The sequence below is a fragment of the Prunus avium genome, chromosome 1 (assembly GCF_965620075.1).
Source record: "Prunus avium chromosome 1, drPruAviu1.hap1.1, whole genome shotgun sequence".
Classification (NCBI taxonomy): Eukaryota; Viridiplantae; Streptophyta; class Magnoliopsida; order Rosales; family Rosaceae; genus Prunus; species Prunus avium.
In genome coordinates, this window is record NC_142284.1 from 12935707 (window position 1) to 12954157 (window position 18451).

An 18451-nucleotide genomic window follows, 5' to 3' on the forward strand; every position below is an offset into this window, starting at 1 on the left:
TCAATCATCTACACGTGATTCCAGGTGGCACGACATCCCAAACCACCGTCACCATGCACAATCAATTTCATAAATGCATCAAAATGACATAAACACCCCTTTCCCAACCCACGCCGACGATTGGTTTGGGATATTGATGTGGATGCTGATGGTGGAATCACTGTAACAGGGAAGTTTTTTCTCCTACCCATAGGCCACCCTGTCGGTGATCCACTATCCCATCAACCTCACCTCCACTTCCTCCTAAATATCAGGGGCATTTTCGTCCACAAACATTATTACCAGCTTCCTAGGAATAATCTTGCTCCTGGTAGGAGCACAACTCCCAAATCTAATAAATATTTTTCTGCACTAATATTCAATATATGTTGATAACTATTTTTATTTCTTTTTTCCCCCAAGACAAGGCTAACAAGTATATATGTATTTTTTTTGCAGAGCTTTATAGTAAATTTATACAACTAGAAAGAAAATAGAGAGAGTCTCTCTCCTTTTTCTCCCATGAGTCTCAAGCCCTGTCCTTGAAGGCTTTGGATTCCAGAAACAGAGTATACAAAAATCCATCTGACCAGAAAAAAAAAAAAGAAGAAGAAGAAGAAGAAGAGAGCTGCATTTTATAATTTGTCAGAGTGATTCTCTCTGCTTCCAGAATTAAAGAAGCAGAAAAAAAAATCTCTAACATTGTACAGCACACACAGAGACCAAGTAAGTATTAGTCTTAATTTTTTCTTTTTGGCTTTTTGGCTGCTATTATTATATGCACTGTCTTGAAAAAATCGAGAAAAACATATTCCTTGTCGTCAAAGTTAACAGCTTTCTTGTAATCGAAAAAAGATAACAGCTTTTTAGCATTTGGGTTGGCTTTAGTTTATTGTTGTTGACGTTGTTTATGTTGCTGTTGCTGTTGCTGTTGTGGGTTTGGCAGTCGTTGAGATGCCGGAGAAGGGACTGAGCTGGCCCTCATCACAGCCATGGAGTCTAAGTCCAAGGTCGGGTCCTTTGCTTCAATGGCGAGTTGGGGTTTTAACAGCTCTGGTTATTGTTGGAATGGTGGTCATTTGGAGCGTCGATGCAAGAACTATGCAGAGCTTCGTTCAAGCTACAAGGTCCCGCCAAGCTTACCTCGTCACAAAGGTTAGTGCTTTAACTAATCTCGCCCAAAACCATGAAAATGGGGAGTTTAGCTCCTTCCACATTGCGGCAAATCAGACCAAGAACCAAACCAAAGTGACCCAGTTCAAAACCCACTTTGATTCTCATGACCCAGTTAATCTTTCGCGTTCTGAGTCGCTTTCTGAGCCAAATTCAACAGGGGTTTCTGTAAAGTTGGATATAAATCAAACGCAACCTGTAGTTCCAGCTAATTTGAGTTGGGTTTCAGCTGGGTTAGAGCCTAACGTCACAAAGAATCTTTTAGCTCGGTGGTTAGCTCCTGGAGGAGAGCCTTGCAGAGCTTCTAAAACCGTGGAAATTGCAATTCCTGATTTGGATGGTAGGGATCTGATTGAGTTACCAGCTGGTGAAATCTATGAATTTGGTTTTCGAGCACTGAGTGATGACAAGAAGCCTCGCTGTTTAGGTGGGGATTACTTTGAGACTGATCTTTCTGGGGACTCATGGAAATCTAGGCCTGTTGTGAAGGATTTTGGCAATGGATCTTATTCTGTCTCGCTTCAAATTCATCCGGACTTTGTGGGGTTATACAATCTTACTATTATTCTCCTTTTTAGGCATTTTGAGGGTCTAAAATTATCACCACACCGGTTTGTGTATGATCGAGAGCTTCGAAAGATACCAATCAGGTTTACCAAAGGCTCCGCTAAATTGCCAGAGCTACATACTTGCAAAGAGTCCGATTTTGGAAGAGATATTTGGACTGGAAGGTGGACTAGGCATGCCAAGAATGATGCTTGTGAAATTAGTGATGATGGTCGGTACCGGTGCCTAGCTCCAAATTTTCCTTGCCAAAGTCCATGGTGCAATGGTTCATTGGGTTTGTTGGAGAGTAATGGTTGGGTTTACTCCGCACACTGTTCTTTTAGGTTGTTTTCAGCTGATGCTGCTTGGAATTGCTTGAAGGACCGGTGGATTTTCTTCTGGGGTGATTCCAACCACGTGGACTCAATACGAAACATTCTCAATTTTATCTTGGATCGGCCTGATATACCTGCAGTTCCTAGGCGGTTTGATATGAATTTTACAAACCCAAAAGACCCTTCACAGACAGTTCGAATTACAAACATTTTCAATGGTCATTGGAATGAAACACAGAATTACCAAGGTTTGAATTCTTTGCAAAATGAAGGATTTAGGAATTTGATAAAGAAGTACTTCTCAGAAGACACAGTTCCAGATACTATAGTCATGAACTCTGGATTACACGATGGGGTAAAATGGTCTAACATAAGATCATTTATTAAGGGGGCAAGCTATGCAGCATCATTTTGGGTGGAAGTTATGGAGTCAATAAGGCAGAGAGGATTGGCGGTTCCCAGAGTAATTTATCGTACCACAATAGCTACCGGCGGGTATGCACGAGCTCTGGCATTTAATCCTAGTAAGATGGAGGCATTCAATTGGGTATTGTTAGATAAATTGAAGGAAGCTGGGATCCTTTCTGGTGTAATTGACAATTTCGATATGACCTTCCCATGGCATTACGATAACCGTTGCAATGATGGGGTACACTATGGCCGAATTCCTGCAAAGATGAAGTGGAGAGATGGCATGATCGGGCACCATTATTTTGTAGACCTTATGTTGGATCATATACTGCTGAGTGCACTTTGTGCCAGCTACCAAGGTTCTGCAAGCAGATGAAGCAATTCACTTTTTGAGGCAATTTTAGAAGGAAAATGGTGCTTTGGCGCTATGCTATCAAGAGAATCTGAGATGCAGGCCCTTTACAGAATGCCAGAATGCATGGTATTGAACACAGTTCTGCTGGTGCTTCAAGGCAAAGTATGAGATGCTGCACTCATTATTTTGATCCATACTGTTCATTAGATTGGCCTTATCATTCTTTATTTGTTAATGTTTAGTTACATATGGTTTAGAAGATGAAATTTCCTGGAGGATGACTAAGAATGTCTAGAGGGGGTGAATAGGCCAATTTAAAATTATAATCAATAAATAAAATATGGCTTATCAATTCTAAAATGTGCAGAGTATAAAATAAAAAGAACACGTAGAGAATTATTTTACGTGGTAAAACTCCACCTCTTGGGAAAATCCATGGGACTCCTCAGTCCAAAACAAATCCGCTATAGAACGATGACTACAAGAAGTACTCACACACTTATCCTAGACACATTCTAGATAATGTTTGCCGACTTCTTCGTAACTCATCTTTTGTCATTGGATGATCTTTTGACACTCCTTATGTTGAACGCAATACTGATCACGATTACTTCAAGCTCGTCGGAGTTCTTCCAACTCTCCTTATGCTGAATCCGATACTGGTCACGATCGATTCAAGCTCACCTGAGAAAAACCGCCACAACGATCTTGGTGCTCTCAACCGTATGAGTCACTGAACATCCAAATGAATTAGACACCTTTGATCTATCACTAGTAGGAATGTAGCCTGTCATGTAAAAACCAGAATCAAGTGCAGAAGCAAAATCTTTACAAGCTTCAGCAAAGATATCTTCCTTTTTACAGCCTTGCTGATAAATCTAAAACAGGGCACAAAAGTGGCCTAAATTCAGTTATAATCGAAGAATATTTCCTCCTCATCTTCAATATCAGGACATACAACTAATTTACTGTATTTGGGTCTTTTCTTTTTTTCTTTTGGTCGCAATTTTAGTTTTTAATTTGGTCCTCCTATGGTTCTAAAGAAACTCTTCTAGGACTAGAATCCAAGATGGAAAGGTATCTTTCACTTATAACTGTAGCTCATTTTGTCCGGCTTATTCCTCATTGCACCTTTCCAATTTTCCCTTTAAAGTGCCATTAAAGCATATGGTCCACAATTTTGTACTGACAACTCAGACAGCCATCTAACTGGCGGGAGGAGTGCTTTGAACCTTCAAAAGCATGCAAGGATAACTTGCAAAATTTGTGCTTTTAGACTCCATCGGCATTCGGCAAAATTTGCCTCCCAACGAGATCTAGTCCAGTGATTCACACTATCATTTGTATATATATAAATAAAAAGTTCAGTCTCTCAACCACACAGAGTAGGGCCTCCAAATTATTTTCCCCTCATTCTAATTTCTAATCAAGACCCAAATGAAATACCAACGAATCCAATGAATGTTGAATGACAAACAATGATTAGCATACCTGCATAATTCAATAGGATTTAGCTGGCAGGCAGCATGTTTGGTTCCTCCGTGAGCCTGCCTTGATTCTTGGCAGGGTTGGTTTAGCTAAACTTGGTCAAGTTTTAAAGCTAATGAATGGTGGCCTACAAATACTTGATACTTGAGCAGTTGATGCAGGAAGAACAGTGCTTTCATTTTATTAACAGCATTTTACCAATATAGCTTGCATTGGTCAGTCCGTCCTTGCTACAGCACCTTTTGGCATCTAGCTTTGTAGGGTTTATCCCCTAGTTTTGAGAATCTTAAATCCAATTGCCAAGCAAATTTAGATTAATAAATAAATAAATTTTCCATGCAAAGGAGAAAAAGAAAAAAGGAAAACTAGAAGACCTTCCTTAACCAAAATTGCAACAGAAAAATAGATAATATAATTTGTGGTTATTGGCACGATGGCATTGAACCGGAAAATACTTGGAGTGGCCGTAACACTACCCCATAATGTTATTAGTCTGACGATATAACAATAACACAAAAGAATTACTCAAACAGTAGTTTCTTACCTAAGCGCGAAATGCCAATTCTTATCCAATAAACCATACAAGTGTTCATCAAATTTCATTTTCCAATAAGTATTTTATGTTAAGAATTGATTACATATTTCTAATTTCGGCAATTGGATTGCGTCTAAGAGATTACCAATACATTTAATGAGATGCAATCCATTGATCGAGATTAGAAATATGTAACCAATCCTTAACTTAAATGGTTATTGGAGAATGTTCCATTATAATTGCTTCTTATTTTTTTCTTATGTAACACTCCAAAATGGTACAAATGTAAAATTGATGAAAGATATTTGCATCTGCGCCATAGTCAATCTTGAAGGCAGGTCAGCTTTGGGCTGTTCTATGTTCCATTTTGCCCCCAATAAGAAGTTGAGGATCAAATTGTCCTGAAATGCAGAGCCAGCATGAGAAGGGAGAAACCCAACTCAAACCATCTTTCAGTGAATAATGTCCAGCCCATTTATAGCACAGAACCATCTTTGAAGTGCAAGTGTCTGGAGAGAGACTACAATGAGGAGTTTAAAGAGAGGAGGCTATTTGAGGAGGCCAATCCCACCATCAAAATATTTAAAAATTTTAAGTCCTATGATTTCTTTATATTTATTGATGATGAGATTGACCTCCTCAAATAGCCTCCTCACTTTAAACTCATCATTAGAATTTCTATGCTTATATAAATTTTACACACTGAACATAATCTCTAACATTGTGACAAAATATTATATTTTTCTTTTATTATATATTTTGGTAATTCCTTGCAATTATTTTGATTTTTTTGGGTAAATACCATAAAGTGTCCCCACACTCGAAGGGTGGGATTACTTTCCGTTCGGGATTTGGCTTGCCCCTTATCACAAAGCACTTCCAACGAGTTTTGAACCTGTGCCATTGAAGTACCAGGCACCTCACTAGCTGAAAGTGGCAGTTTGCTAACCGCACCACACCTTGTGGTTAATTATTTTGACTTTTAAATAACAAGTAAAACTCTTTTTTTTTTTATAGGAGTAAAAAGGAAATGCAAAGGAAATATTGAAAAGAACCCAAAAAAAAAAAAAGGAAGGCAGTAACGCGTTTGCCAAAAACATGCCACATTGATAAGTTAAATAATTCACAAGGATTCAGAAGCAAACTCCAGAAATAACTCACCAAACGTTTAATCTCCACCAACACACACAGACGCAGAGATGATCACAATATTAATCAATTAAATAACAATTTTTATAGGACTTGTGCCTGCTGATCTGCTCTTCATCAAACTCATTCTCATTCTCAATCCAAATCCCATCTCTGAAATTCCCAAATTGTTCTCCCATCAAGAAAAACAAAAAAAGATTTCTCAATCAATCAGACATACATAAAGATAAGAACACAACAAAACAAAAACAGTGGTACCCAGAAAGAAAGAGAGCGGAAGCTTACGTCTTTTTGGAGCCAAATCAAATCTGGCAAACCTTGGAGGTTTGAGGCCTCGCTTGTCGTTGAAGCAACCTATATACAACGACGACGACGAGGAGTGTAGACCTTGGCGTCGAAGGTTCTCTATGGCTTTCACTTGGGGTTCTGCGCTCAGGATCACACTCCTCCTCCTCCTTGTGGCCGCTGTAGCCACTGCTTGTTTTACTCTCCCTGTTGAAAAGGTTCGATTTTCTTATCTGGGTCTGTTTTGTTTCCATTTTTTGATAGCTCAATTTGTGAGTTTCTTCGGTTTTGCGAATTGGATGATTTGCTTGTGCCTTTTGTTCGATTTTGTGAATTATAGCGTTATTCTTTTGGCTGTTTGATTTGGGTATGCATCTTTTTTTGTTAATTGAATTATTGGGTAGGTCTTACATTTCGAGTTGGGGTATTTGGGGGGAGGGGGGAGGGGGGGTGTGTCTGCAGACCATTGGTGGGATTTTGGGTTTGGCTGCAGTCGTGTAGAATATAGTTTCTTCCATTAGAGCTATGCTTTGGTAGTTTACATGTTTCTGACATTGACAGTTAAGTTAGAATGGAATTTGGGGGACGAGCCCAATTTGATGGGTTGGAAACTGGGATTATGCTTTCAAGCATGACTAAAATGCTGGGCTGAATTTGATTCTTTGTTCATTTCTAACTAGATTTTATGTCATTTGAATATTAATATGGATGTTGCTTTGTTGCTTTATAGCCTCCCCACAATCTCAGTTTTCCCTTTAGTTTAAAATGTGACAATGCAGTAGGACTTCTCTTTCTTAATTGCTTAAATTCTGTCAGCTGCTATAGGAGGTTTATGTTGTGGATCACTTCCTTGAGACTTTTGTTAGCCCAAAATTTTGGCTATGAAGCTGATACCAAAATCTTTTATTTGAATATGGTCCTATTTGTTGACTGATAAAATAACTACTACCTGCAGATTTTGAAGGATTTCTTATTATGGGTTGAGCAGGATCTTGGTCCTTGGGGTCCGCTTGTTCTGTAAGTAAATTGTAGCACTGTAATATATGTGCAATTGTACCATTTTATTCTACAAAATCGTTTTTTCCTTGGTTTTGGCCCTGACTAATAATCATGTTCATGTCTCATTTTGATTGCTGTCATCATTTTAGTTGTACTATTAAAAGTTAGTCATAGTAACAGACTTCCTACATGTTAAATTTGTTCTCAAAGATGACTTACTGGTGAACAGTAACAGACTGCCTCTGTTTACCTTTCAACTTATATTTCTTTGGGTAACATGCAGGGCTGTTGCATACATTCCACTAACAGTCTTGGCAGTACCAGCTTCAGTACTTACCGTAAGCATTTGTCCGATGTCTTAGCAATTGTTGTTACACCACCTGTAATTATTGTAGAATAATGATCTATCATATAACTTGCCTACTTCATCTAAAATTTTCTTTTACTATTATAGTCTGCAACATCAAGCCCATGGTCTGAAGTTCATTCTTGTTTTGCCTCCCTTTTTCTTTTGTTACACAGAGAAAAATTCAAAAAGAATTCCTGATTAAATTGCATTTGCACCCTTATGTGATTCCTCATTTAAATATTTCAGCTTGGTGGTGGTTATCTTTTTGGGCTACCTGTGGGCTTTGTTGCCGACTCAATTGGAGCCACTGTAGGTGCAGGGGCCGCCTTCCTTCTTGGCAGAACTGTTAGTTTCTGAGATCTCATTGTATATTTCTTAGTGTTTGAGTTTCTGAAAGAAAAAAAACAATCTTACCTCTTGGTGTATTAAGTTCTCATATCTGTTCTCCCTCATTCATATGTAAATATTTTGTTTGTGTCCTATTGGTCATAATGTGTGTGTATTTTTCATGTTTTTATTTCTTTATCTTATTCATGAATTTCCATACAGATTGGGAGATCATTTGTTGTTTCTAGGTTGAAGGATTATCCTCAGTTCCGGGCAGTTGCAATTGCAATTCGGAGATCTGGATTTAAGGTTTGGGTGATTCATATCTGACCTTATTAAGTGAATTGACATTTTTAGCATGCACATTTACTGGTGTTTCCATGTGCTTCTTATCTTATTAATTTACCCCAACTTATTGTTTTCCAAGTGGTGAAGAATGAAACAAGGAAGTAGTGGAATTAGTTAGAGTGTAAAATGACTTTTATCTATATTAAAAAATACGAATGTTGATATTGCTTGTTTAATTTTTTCTGCAGATTGTTTTGTTGCTTCGTCTTGTTCCCTTACTCCCATTCAACATGTTAAATTACCTCTTGTCTGTGACTCCTGTTCCAATAGGACAATACATGCTAGCTTCCTGGTTAGGAATGATGGTATTTTCTTCACCCTCCTCGAGACACTACTTTTTTTGTGATTCTATCCCAACATCTTGCTATAAGAGAGAGAGAGAGAGAGAGAGAGAGAGAGAGAGAGAGAGAGAGAGAGAGAGAGAGAGAGAGAGAGAGAGAGAGAGAGAGAGAGAGAGAGATTTAGTTTCATTGGGATGTTAATGTGTTTGATATTGATTCTCATACAGCCAATAACATTTGCGCTAGTATATGTTGGAACAACTCTCAAGGATCTTTCTGATGTGACCCATGGATGGGGTGAATTTTCAAAGACCCGTTGGGTAAGAGCTATCTCATCTTTTTCTCTTCGAAACTGCTTGTAATTATGTGATTTATCCAAATTGATATCACCTCGACATGGTTTACTAAGGACCCATGGACCATGTTGTGAGTATCATGTTCCAAAGGTTGTATCATAACTGTTTGTTATGGACATATAAAGCTCTCAGAGAGCACAATTTAATTTTGAATTAGGCTTTGGGATATGTATAGTAGTGTTTCTTCACCTGTTTTCGTTTTTTTCCTGATAAATGTTCACTCTTTTATATTATCTATGCAGGCTTTTATCATATTGGGCCTCGCAGTATCTGGTAAGTTGCAACATCTCAACAAGCACACACAAGCCTTTTTTTAGGGCCACCTTCTTCCTTCTTAGTGGGGTGGGAGCATGGGAATTGCTGTGTTAGACAAAGATGTTTGAGTTCTTACTATCATAACATGATCTCGTTTTTCCAGCTTAAGATACAAATAATGTTATTGAAACAAGGAAGAACGAAATAAGCAGATAGGGAAATATAATTTTTGGACTTTGGCACACTCTTAAGTAGGAAATGTCAGTGTTGTTGTATTGACAGGAGTTGAAAGTCTCTCATGTTCTCCTTAATCTCTCTCCCTTCCCATTAACATGGTCAATGTACAATGTAGCATTTATGAGCTCAAAGCTGTAATTCCCGCCAAAAAATTCAGCTCTCCAACCCACCTTAATCTTTAGCCTCCTCCATCTGCTGGTCATCGGAATCCTCATATGCTCTCTTATAGTTATCAACCTCTTTCTCCACTTTCTTTGCCTCTCCAACCAAAGGCCACCAACCTAAGGTCACCACCCAATCTTCTCCCAAGAAATATAAGAAATCTTCTGCCACTATCCCCAGCCCGAACTCCCAGTCAAGATTGGTAGTCTCGGTCATTGCAATGTGATGTTTCCAAATCATGCCCCCGAAGACAATAGTAGAGGGACTTTGGCTAGTGAGTGTGAGGTGAAATTGATTGGAAAGGGGAATTCTTTTGGTCTTGCATTTGGGTTGGGGGAGATGGTGAACTGAGAAAGTTTGAGACTACCACTATAATGGGGTTGTGAAGTGAATGTAATTGATGAAGGTGGGCATGAGATTGGGTGACAATATACTTTCATGAAAAGAAGAGGTTTTCTAATTTTTATGATTTTAGTTATGATCTGGATAACGGTATGCTGAGGTTTTCTGATTAGAGGTGATTTTTGTGTTTTTCTATGAAAGAGGGTGCATAGATTGAAGATTCTAAATTACAAATCTCTGTATGGTTGCTTGATAAGTGGGCAAAGAAAGACGATCATATATTCAAAGTTATTTACTGTGTGAAGGACTATATATTCAAAGTTATTTACTGTGTGAAGGACTATTAACATTAAAAAAATAGAAAACCTAAAATAAAGGGTTTATCTAGATGGAGGTGGGGGGTTTGGAGGAGCGAGAGAGAGGGAATCATCTCATTCTAGGGGCATTGTCATTTTGCATCTTTTACATGCATGTTACTCATTGATTATTGTTATCAGTTTCCTTGTATGATGCATTTTGACTAGCCGAGATAACAGAGGAGGCTATATGACAATAAGAAATAAGAAATAAGAAATAAATAAACTCAAAAATTTGAAAGATATTGATGGATTTAAAGTTGAGAAGACATAGGAACTTGAGTCAGAATTCAAGGGTAGTTTCTGATTTTTCCCCAAAAGAAAATTATGGACTAAGTGAAATTGTCAATATTGAAAATGGTGAATAAGAAAGACTTGGTTTAAAATTGTACTTTTAGTTTTATACTCATCGTAATAGTGATAGTAAATATTATTTTTGCAATAGAAGTTTCTGTACCTATATTGAAGTTTTGAAGTATTCAGTTGTCTTCCTTTTCTTTTTGTTTGGCTTGTTTGCAGTGATTCTAATGATTTGTGTAACAAGAGTTGCCAAGGCTGCTCTGGAAAAAGCTTTAGCTGAAAATGAGGATATTGATATCAATGCTACACCAGAGTTGCCTGTTGTCGCTGAAGCACCTGCGCATCTCAACCAACCTCTTTTAATCAAGATAGACCCGTCTGAAGACAATCATGAAAAGTGAAATCCCTGTTCTTTGTAAATTCTTCTTCTACCTACCTTCTTTCAAAGGGCCTATGCCCTATTTAATACTCCAGCATCTGGTACTTTTTATTCATTCCCTGTACAGTTTACCCATATTTTAGATTGTAATTTTGGACAAATGTGGCTTATTTGACCATGAAGATTGTATTATTTGACTGTAGCTTTGTCTTTTCACCTTGAAATAAAAGATTAGAAAATCATTGAGATCATTCTTGTGAGTCCTTTGCCTTGAATGGTTGGTTTGATGTAAATTGAGCGATTAGTTTATCTACTCCCTAGATAGTATAGCGAAACGATCCCTGCACGTAGTCGTGATTTGCGATTAGCATAGGGATCCCTAGTCTTTAAAAATATTTGTAGCTCACTATAAGTCAAGTGTGAGCAGATGATTATAATAGGTGACTCCTACCGTTAGTTTATAATAAATTTTCTTTCTGCACCGAACGTTACGTGAGAAACAGAAGATTGGATTTGCCCTGATGCTGAAGTAATGTATTTGTTGGATATGACAATGTGAGAGCCACAATGTGGGTCATGGTGGAAAATATTGTGCTGGGTAGTGGAAAATATTGTGCTGGGTAGGTGAGTCTGAAGTTTCAATATGTTTGTTCTGACAAGAATGAATGCAGAAGCTCCTGTAACATATTTTTAGGCTTTGTAATGTACCAGCACAAACACCACCCCACCACCCCACTCAAAAAGCCATGTGAGAAGTCCTAATCTACTTGTGGTCCAAATTACCAGGGATTTTATATGCTTATAGAAATGGGAGCAGTTTTGGGAGGGAAAAGGTGTTTACTTGGAAACTTGAACAGGAGTAAATCAAAAGTAAGCAGTTGCTGCTATGACCAAATGGGAAGCAACATCATATACATGAGACCTCATTATTAAGCTTTGTATGTGTGGGCACACTTCACTTTATCTCTTTCTCCCTCTCCAAACAAAGAAAAAGCAGTCTTCAGCATTTTCATTTGTTTATTTTGTCTCCATATCTCAACTTTCCCACTGTCTTGTGTTGAATTTTGGGCCCTTGGGAGACCCTACCAGTTCCTTAATGGAAGGGGTAAAAATATTCTATCATGTTAAATCTTTCTATGGTACAATTCATACAAATACTCCATGCATCAGCTATGTAGTGTCACACAATCACAACTGCAGAAAGTGATGACCGCCCTCTTGGTTAGGTCAGAGATCAACTAATCACAGCCATCCATTCAAGAATATCAGAAAGTATCATGAATTGACTTAATGGGGGTATAGGCCCATGTAGGTTATATATGGATTACAAATGTCAAATATATGAGTGAAGTGAATCTTCTGCAACACAAAAAAAATGCATGTTGTCTTTAAATCCAGGGTGACCAAACACTTGAAGGCCCTCAAAGCAAAGATGCCCAGATTTGGCATTTTCCCAACTGGGGGTTGTTTTGATGGATGCAGGGATCATACTCAACAAGCCTCAGGTTTTGGGACAAGGATCTGGAACCTGTGTGACAAGCCTCTGGAGCTGCAAATAAGAGTTGGTTCTATACTGAAAAAAGTTCACACAATAAAACCAGGCTCTTCAAAGAGGCTGAAATGCAAGAGCATATACAAAGCCTATATGCCTGGAGGTGGTGAGATTGGGAGTGGTGGCATGAAGAGCTTGCTCTATTACTATGATGAGACTTGCCACCCTTATGTTTGGATTCATGACACTGGTGGTGGTGACACATTGAGAATGGTCAAGCAGCAATATATTAGCCTTGAGGACCTCAGAGACTATTGTGAGATCAGAATCTTTAGGGATCATCAAAGAGGCTGCATATCGGTTCGCAAGAAACCCAGGCCAGATTTTTGCTGATGAGATTTTATTCTGTTTGTAAGTTTGTATGTAATGTGTTGGTGATAACATTACTAAAGCATGTTTTCATCCCTCTTTGGTTTTGTTTGTTTTTTGTTTCTTTTATTGTGTGTTTTTTAAGATTTCAGAAGGTAACATTGTAGTATTATATACTGATTGAAATTGTTGCATCTGTTGGATAAATATGGTTTTATCAATGTGATGTTTGGCCATCAAGAAAAATAAATAAATAAACAAATGCAGAAAGAGACCTTGCAGCAGACCTTTGTCTTGTAATTTTTGCTGTGGAAGATGACTATATAATTTCTGTTTATGAACAGCTGCCAGCCACAGACTTTTCTTCTTGTTGAATTCAACTATTCAAGGGTTGCTGCCGGTTTCGAGCCAATTGGTTAACCTATTGGTTTTGTGTTTTCAAAATTGATTTGTTGTTGGGTTCTTTTTGTCAAAGGACTTCAAGCCAAAAATATTTTGGTAGAAGTCAAAATGAAATCGTTGAAACAAAGGCTTCAATTCTTAGCCGCTTAACAATGGTGTTGTGTCCGTGTTCAGATATTCAGATCATGTCATTCTAGGTTCATATCAGCTACTTGGTCCACAGAGCAAACAAAATTATGTCATTCTACAAGGATTTGTACAATTTGAGATCAAGAAATAAAACAAAGGAAAAAGATAGAAGTAAACATTTCTATATACAAACAATACCAAAAATAAGTTGCCTTCTCATGCTTGTGTTTGGTACTAAGAAATTAATAACCATTGAGTTAAAAATTAGGGTCAATTAACAAGAAAATAGCCTCTTTTTAAGGTAACGCTTGGTTAAATTATATTATGAAAGAGTATCGTATTAACTAACTTAAGACCTTGGGTGAAGCAACTGCTCTTGACCACTTAAGCTATATGATCCTTACAATAAAAATTAGAACTTTACGCAAGGGGCTTGTAGTTCAATTAATTAAGAGAATTTACTCATACACCCGAGATTCACGCACATATCACAAATGGTCCCAAATTAATTGTTTAATAAAATAAAAAGGCATAGCCCACAAATGACGGTGATGGACACAACCTTCTATGCCTAGTAGACCGGGCCTTTCCTAAACTAGAGGCCCATTATTATTATTATTTTTATTTCTTTGTAAAGTGCCAGGCTTGAACATGAGGATAAATCCATGATCAACCTTATTATATTAGTGTAGAAAGCTTGAACTCAAAGAAGCTTCTATGTTGTCTGACCAGGCCAGATAAGCATTCTTTTACTTATGTTAAACTAATCCCTTCAAAAAGCCATAAAAAAATGAACCCCTTCCAAAAAATCTATTGATTCAACCCTAAGAAAAGTAAGAATTGAATCACTATTTGATTACAAGTTTCATTCAAATAGATGAAATTGAGATATAAAATTATTTATAAAAAATTTGAGTCAGAAATGTTGAATTATAGACCAATGAATCAAATATTTGATTACAAGTTTCATTCAAATAGATGAAACTGAGATTAGGAAAAGAAATAAAAATAGTCAGAAATGTTGAATTACAGACCGAAAACAAGTCGCAACTGATGCCTCTCTCTATAACCCCGCGGAATTTCCAATCGTCGCAAAATGTGTCTGTCGTTTTATACACAAATTGATTCTTCACGCGAACAAAACGCGATCTTGTTTCTTCTTTCTGCTACAGTCTTCTACAGTACCACGGTCCACAGACCAAGTCTCCCAAAACCCATTTTTGTTTTCTTCATCTCAATCAAAGTTTTCACCTTCTTCCCCAACCCATTTCTCAAAAATGGGGATTTCATGGAGTAGCAACCGAAGAAGAAACAACTATTATCAGAACCCACCTCCACAACTACCACCTCAACCCCAATACATCGCAAATTCTCATCACTATTACTCCTCAGACCATCCCTCTCTCTCTCCTCCTCCACCACCTCCTCCTCCTCCTCCTCCACCACCACCGCCACCTCCACCTCCACCACCACCTGGTCCTCTGCTTGCTTCTTCATCTTCTTCTTCTTCATTTTCTTTTTCTGCAAATAATAGTAACTACCCATATGTCAATACCGCCACCCCTTACGCTCAACAACCCAGAGGTCCTTATCCCGCCTACCCTCTTCCTCTTACACCTCCTCCTCCTCCACCTCAAACCCATTACTGCTATGGCCACTACAGTTCATGCAACCATGCCAATTCCGCCATGGGTCGCTTCAGTTACAATTACAATTACCAGCCTTATTATGCTGCCAATCAGGCTAATGGGTGGCCCGCAATTCGGCCTCCCGTGGGCCCCGTGCCGCCTCCTCCGCCTCACGTTGAGCATCAGAACGCCAAGAAGGTGAAGAACGATGTCAACGTGCATAAGGACACATTGAGGCTTGAGATAGATGAGCTGAACCCTGATCAACATTTGGTTTCTTTCGTTTTTGATGCCATGTATGATGGGAGGTAAGCAAATTGAGGTCTTCTTTCACTCATTGAATTATTGAATTGTTCCATATTCTTGAGGCTTGTGATGATTTGAGTGCCTATGAGTGTTTTGATTGATCCATATTCTTGTTGAGAAGCTGTGGACAAGAAATGGTTTGGGTCTTGGATCTCAAAGCTATCAGCTTTTCGGACCTGAGAATACGAAAGGTTCATCCCAGTTTGGGTTAGCTGAGATGGAGTTTCCCTAGCAATTAATTAGAGAGAGGGTATTCATACTAAGTAAGGAAGATGAGAGATGGAAGAAGAGAAATGTAATGCATTACTGCAATTATATTGATTAGCTAAGTGTTTGAAATTATGATAAGAAGTGGGACTTACGAAATGATTGTTACTTAATGTTCATAGTTGAGTCTTTGGATGATGTAATTGCTGATGGGAGGCCTTAAAACACATGAAGCCCATGAATTTCGCTTTTTCAGGTGTTTTATCTGTTGGTTGGATGACAGTAGTGGACATGACCATTACAAAGAAATTAGCTACATCCGTCTAAGGTTCCTTTTCAGAATGGTGAATTGATGCTTCAAAGTTCAAACAAGTTCACATTAGTATTGGTTGTCATTTGGTTCTTTGAAGTGAATTTTTTTCCCAGATATTTTAGCTCTACAATAGATTCTCTAGGTTTTTATCTACCTTAAGAAGGTATGGGTGCCCCTTCTCTTCCATAGGAAGGTTCCCTATCATATATAAGGGCTTACATTTTCTTGGTTTTGTTTGTTAAACAGCTCTTAAGAGGAAGTAGAGATTTTCTTTATAAAAAAAAGAAAGAGGAAGTAGAGATTGGAGGGGATAGGATTGACTGTAATCAAGTGTTTGGGCTATAGCTTTTCTATCAGTGTTTTCCAGATTTCTGTTATTTATCTTGGATTCTCGATTAAGAGGTCATGCTGGCATTACCTTACCTATAAGCAGTAACCAAAGTAAGATGCAGTTAATGTTATGTTGTTTTCATCAAGTATTTCATAGGTTTGAAGACAGCACTATGTAAAGTACTGCTTTTATCTTTATAATTGAGTCTATATGTTCTTGTGCTTTCATTTTAAGTTTTGTATCAAAAATTTGTGGAAGGCATTTTTTTTAAGATAACTCTTTACAATTGGTGTCCACACTATCTGTGGTCCCAATGGGCTAATTTCCCTGCCTCTTTTATTGGCATTGTTTTATATCTAGAGGTTAATAATATCAACTGATATGCAACCAGTGTTACCATCCAAAAGTAGCATTATATAAAAATTGGTGTTTTGATTGCTGCATATTATTGCTGAGCAACTGTCTATAGCCAGTCAGCAAGGTTATGCATGTATGTAGCACGCACCCTATGTATATGCCATATATAGCTTACATAAGTGGTTTCCACTTATATCACATGCTTATTGGCCACAGTCATGGTTCTCTAACTGTAAAGACCATGGCTAGTAGTCCTTCATGGTTATAAGTAATGATTTCCATTTTCTTATGCAGAGGCTATTGGTTCTTTTTTGTTTCTAATTATCAGTGCTTTTGTGATCTTCATTTCTTATGGGGTATATCATGTTCTGTTTATCTGACCATGTCTTCTTATTGACAGCATTACAGTGTTCTACTTTGCCAAGGAAGAGCCAGACTGTAGGTTTGTTCCACTATTCCCTGAAGCATTTGTGCCAGTGAGAGTCCCCTTTCAGAAGGGTTCCGGGCAAAAATTTCGTCAGCCCTCAGGAACAGGCATTGATTTAGGTTTCTTTGAGTTGGATGATCTTTCAAAACCATCACCTGGAGAAGATGTATTTCCGCTTGTAATATCTGCTGAAACATTTCCACCTCATTCAACAGATGAGCATATTGTTGAGCCTACCCCAGATAAATCCCCTCGTATGCAGATTACTCAAGCTGTACTAGAAAAGAACAATGGTGACCATTTCCAAGTGAGAGTAATTAGGCAGATATTGTGGATTGATGAAGTTCGTTATGAGCTACGTGAGATATATGGAATAGCAAGCTCGACAGTGGAAGGCTTTGATGACAATGACCCTGGGAAGGAGTGTGTGATATGCATGACTGAACCTAAGGACACTGCTGTGCTACCTTGTCGACATATGGTGAGACTTTGTCTAAGATTAGATAATTATATTGAGAGAGAGAGCTAATTACCTTAGATTATGCTGGTGAATCTGCACTAGTACCATATGGTAGAAATGCTGTTAAGAATAATGATCAGGAAGGCTCAAGCACATTGTGCTCGAGCATGTGTCTTGTGAATGAACTCTTCGCGGCACATGGGCTTGACTCATCTGATCACCATCTACCATTAGTTGGTCCTAGAGGAGATTACTGCTAACCTTCAAGTTTTCTTAGTTCATCTTAGTGGTTGCTAAAGTATCAGTAGGAGTGAGAGCATTGGATGGTTGGGTCACTAACATGGTACCCTGGTTTTTATCATCTCTTTTTCAAATTTCTTTTGAACTACCCTAAATGTATTTTCTCTAGATGATGAGAAATCAAATTCTTGATTAAAGTTTTGAGTCCTTCATAACTCCAAGAATTGTATACAACATTGCAAGCTAGGATAAACACCTCTATTCCTTTGCTTTTCACTTTTAAGACTACAGTTTCTTATTCTCATTTTATTTGTCTTTTCCAGTGTATGTGCAGCGATTGTGCAAAAGAGTTGACGCTTCAATCCAATAAATGCCCTATCTGCCGTCAACCCATTGAGGAACTCATAGGGATCGACATAAATAAAAGTCGTCAATGAAGATACTTTTTTTCTCCATACTATGTGGATTGTGGTATGGCTATTGACTTCTTTTATGTGTGCTTTCACCTGTTGTATAAATGCATTTTTGTTTTGTTTTGTATATTGTAATTGATGCGATGTTTTCTAATATGCATGTGATTATCTTACATAGCTTACTCAAATTTGATTCTCCAAGAAAAAACTTTCTTAACCATTATACACGTGGTGTGTGTGAGCCACAAGCTTTCTTCAACAGTTTCCTACACAGGCAACTTGTATAGAACTTCAAAAAACAAATGACAAGTTAAAAGTGTGGGTCTGATTTCCTTCATTACATTTAAGGAACCTTCTTGTCAAATTACATATTTCAAAGAGATGGCTGAAAAACTTTCCACCAGACCTCCTGTTCCTCTAATGCATCAGA

The 18451-nt window shown here is 38.0% G+C and overlaps 4 protein-coding genes across 4 annotated transcripts; all 4 read left to right on the forward strand.

Moving 5' to 3' along the window:
- Positions 1 to 294: 294 nt before the first annotated feature.
- On the forward strand, positions 295 to 3478 carry LOC110750474 (uncharacterized). The gene is made up of 3 exons (XM_021950819.2): positions 295 to 310; positions 439 to 705; positions 926 to 3478. The coding sequence occupies exon 3, from the start codon at positions 934 to 936 to the stop codon at positions 2818 to 2820; it is 1887 nt and encodes a 628-aa protein (XP_021806511.1). The 5' UTR covers positions 295 to 310; positions 439 to 705; positions 926 to 933; the 3' UTR covers positions 2821 to 3478.
- A 2470-nt stretch (positions 3479 to 5948) lies between these two features.
- Positions 5949 to 11198, forward strand: LOC110750455 (SNARE associated Golgi protein family). Its single transcript, XM_021950795.2, has 9 exons — positions 5949 to 6474; positions 7212 to 7273; positions 7539 to 7593; positions 7851 to 7949; positions 8154 to 8240; positions 8468 to 8584; positions 8788 to 8880; positions 9159 to 9189; positions 10788 to 11198. Exons 1-9 carry the CDS (start codon positions 6379 to 6381, stop codon positions 10967 to 10969), a joined length of 822 nt encoding a protein of 273 aa, XP_021806487.1. The 5' UTR covers positions 5949 to 6378; the 3' UTR covers positions 10970 to 11198.
- A 988-nt stretch (positions 11199 to 12186) lies between these two features.
- On the forward strand, positions 12187 to 13015 carry LOC148297352 (RING zinc finger protein). Its single transcript, XM_088255366.1, has one exon. The coding sequence runs from the start codon at positions 12323 to 12325 to the stop codon at positions 12830 to 12832; it is 510 nt and encodes a 169-aa protein (XP_088111492.1). The 5' UTR covers positions 12187 to 12322; the 3' UTR covers positions 12833 to 13015.
- A 1383-nt stretch (positions 13016 to 14398) lies between these two features.
- Positions 14399 to 18194, forward strand: LOC110750445 (putative E3 ubiquitin-protein ligase LUL4). Its single transcript, XM_021950787.2, has 3 exons — positions 14399 to 15275; positions 16882 to 17389; positions 17932 to 18194. Exons 1-3 carry the CDS (start codon positions 14617 to 14619, stop codon positions 18043 to 18045), a joined length of 1281 nt encoding a protein of 426 aa, XP_021806479.2. The 5' UTR covers positions 14399 to 14616; the 3' UTR covers positions 18046 to 18194.
- The last annotated feature ends 257 nt before the right edge of the window (positions 18195 to 18451 follow it).

Coding starts and splice junctions, on each gene's coding strand:
- LOC110750474 (XM_021950819.2), top strand. CDS start 934: ATGCCGGAGAAGGGACTGAGCTGGCCCTCATCACAGCCATGGAGTCTA.
- LOC110750455 (XM_021950795.2), top strand. CDS start 6,379: ATGGCTTTCACTTGGGGTTCTGCGCTCAGGATCACACTCCTCCTCCTC. Junction 7,950..8,153: donor CCTTCCTTCTTGGCAGAACT/GTTAGTTTCTGA, acceptor ATTTCCATACAG/ATTGGGAGATCATTTGTTGT. Junction 8,241..8,467: donor TTCGGAGATCTGGATTTAAG/GTTTGGGTGATT, acceptor TTTTTTCTGCAG/ATTGTTTTGTTGCTTCGTCT.
- LOC148297352 (XM_088255366.1), top strand. CDS start 12,323: ATGCATGTTGTCTTTAAATCCAGGGTGACCAAACACTTGAAGGCCCTC.
- LOC110750445 (XM_021950787.2), top strand. CDS start 14,617: ATGGGGATTTCATGGAGTAGCAACCGAAGAAGAAACAACTATTATCAG. Junction 15,276..16,881: donor GATGCCATGTATGATGGGAG/GTAAGCAAATTG, acceptor TCTTATTGACAG/CATTACAGTGTTCTACTTTG. Junction 17,390..17,931: donor TGCTACCTTGTCGACATATG/GTGAGACTTTGT, acceptor TGTCTTTTCCAG/TGTATGTGCAGCGATTGTGC.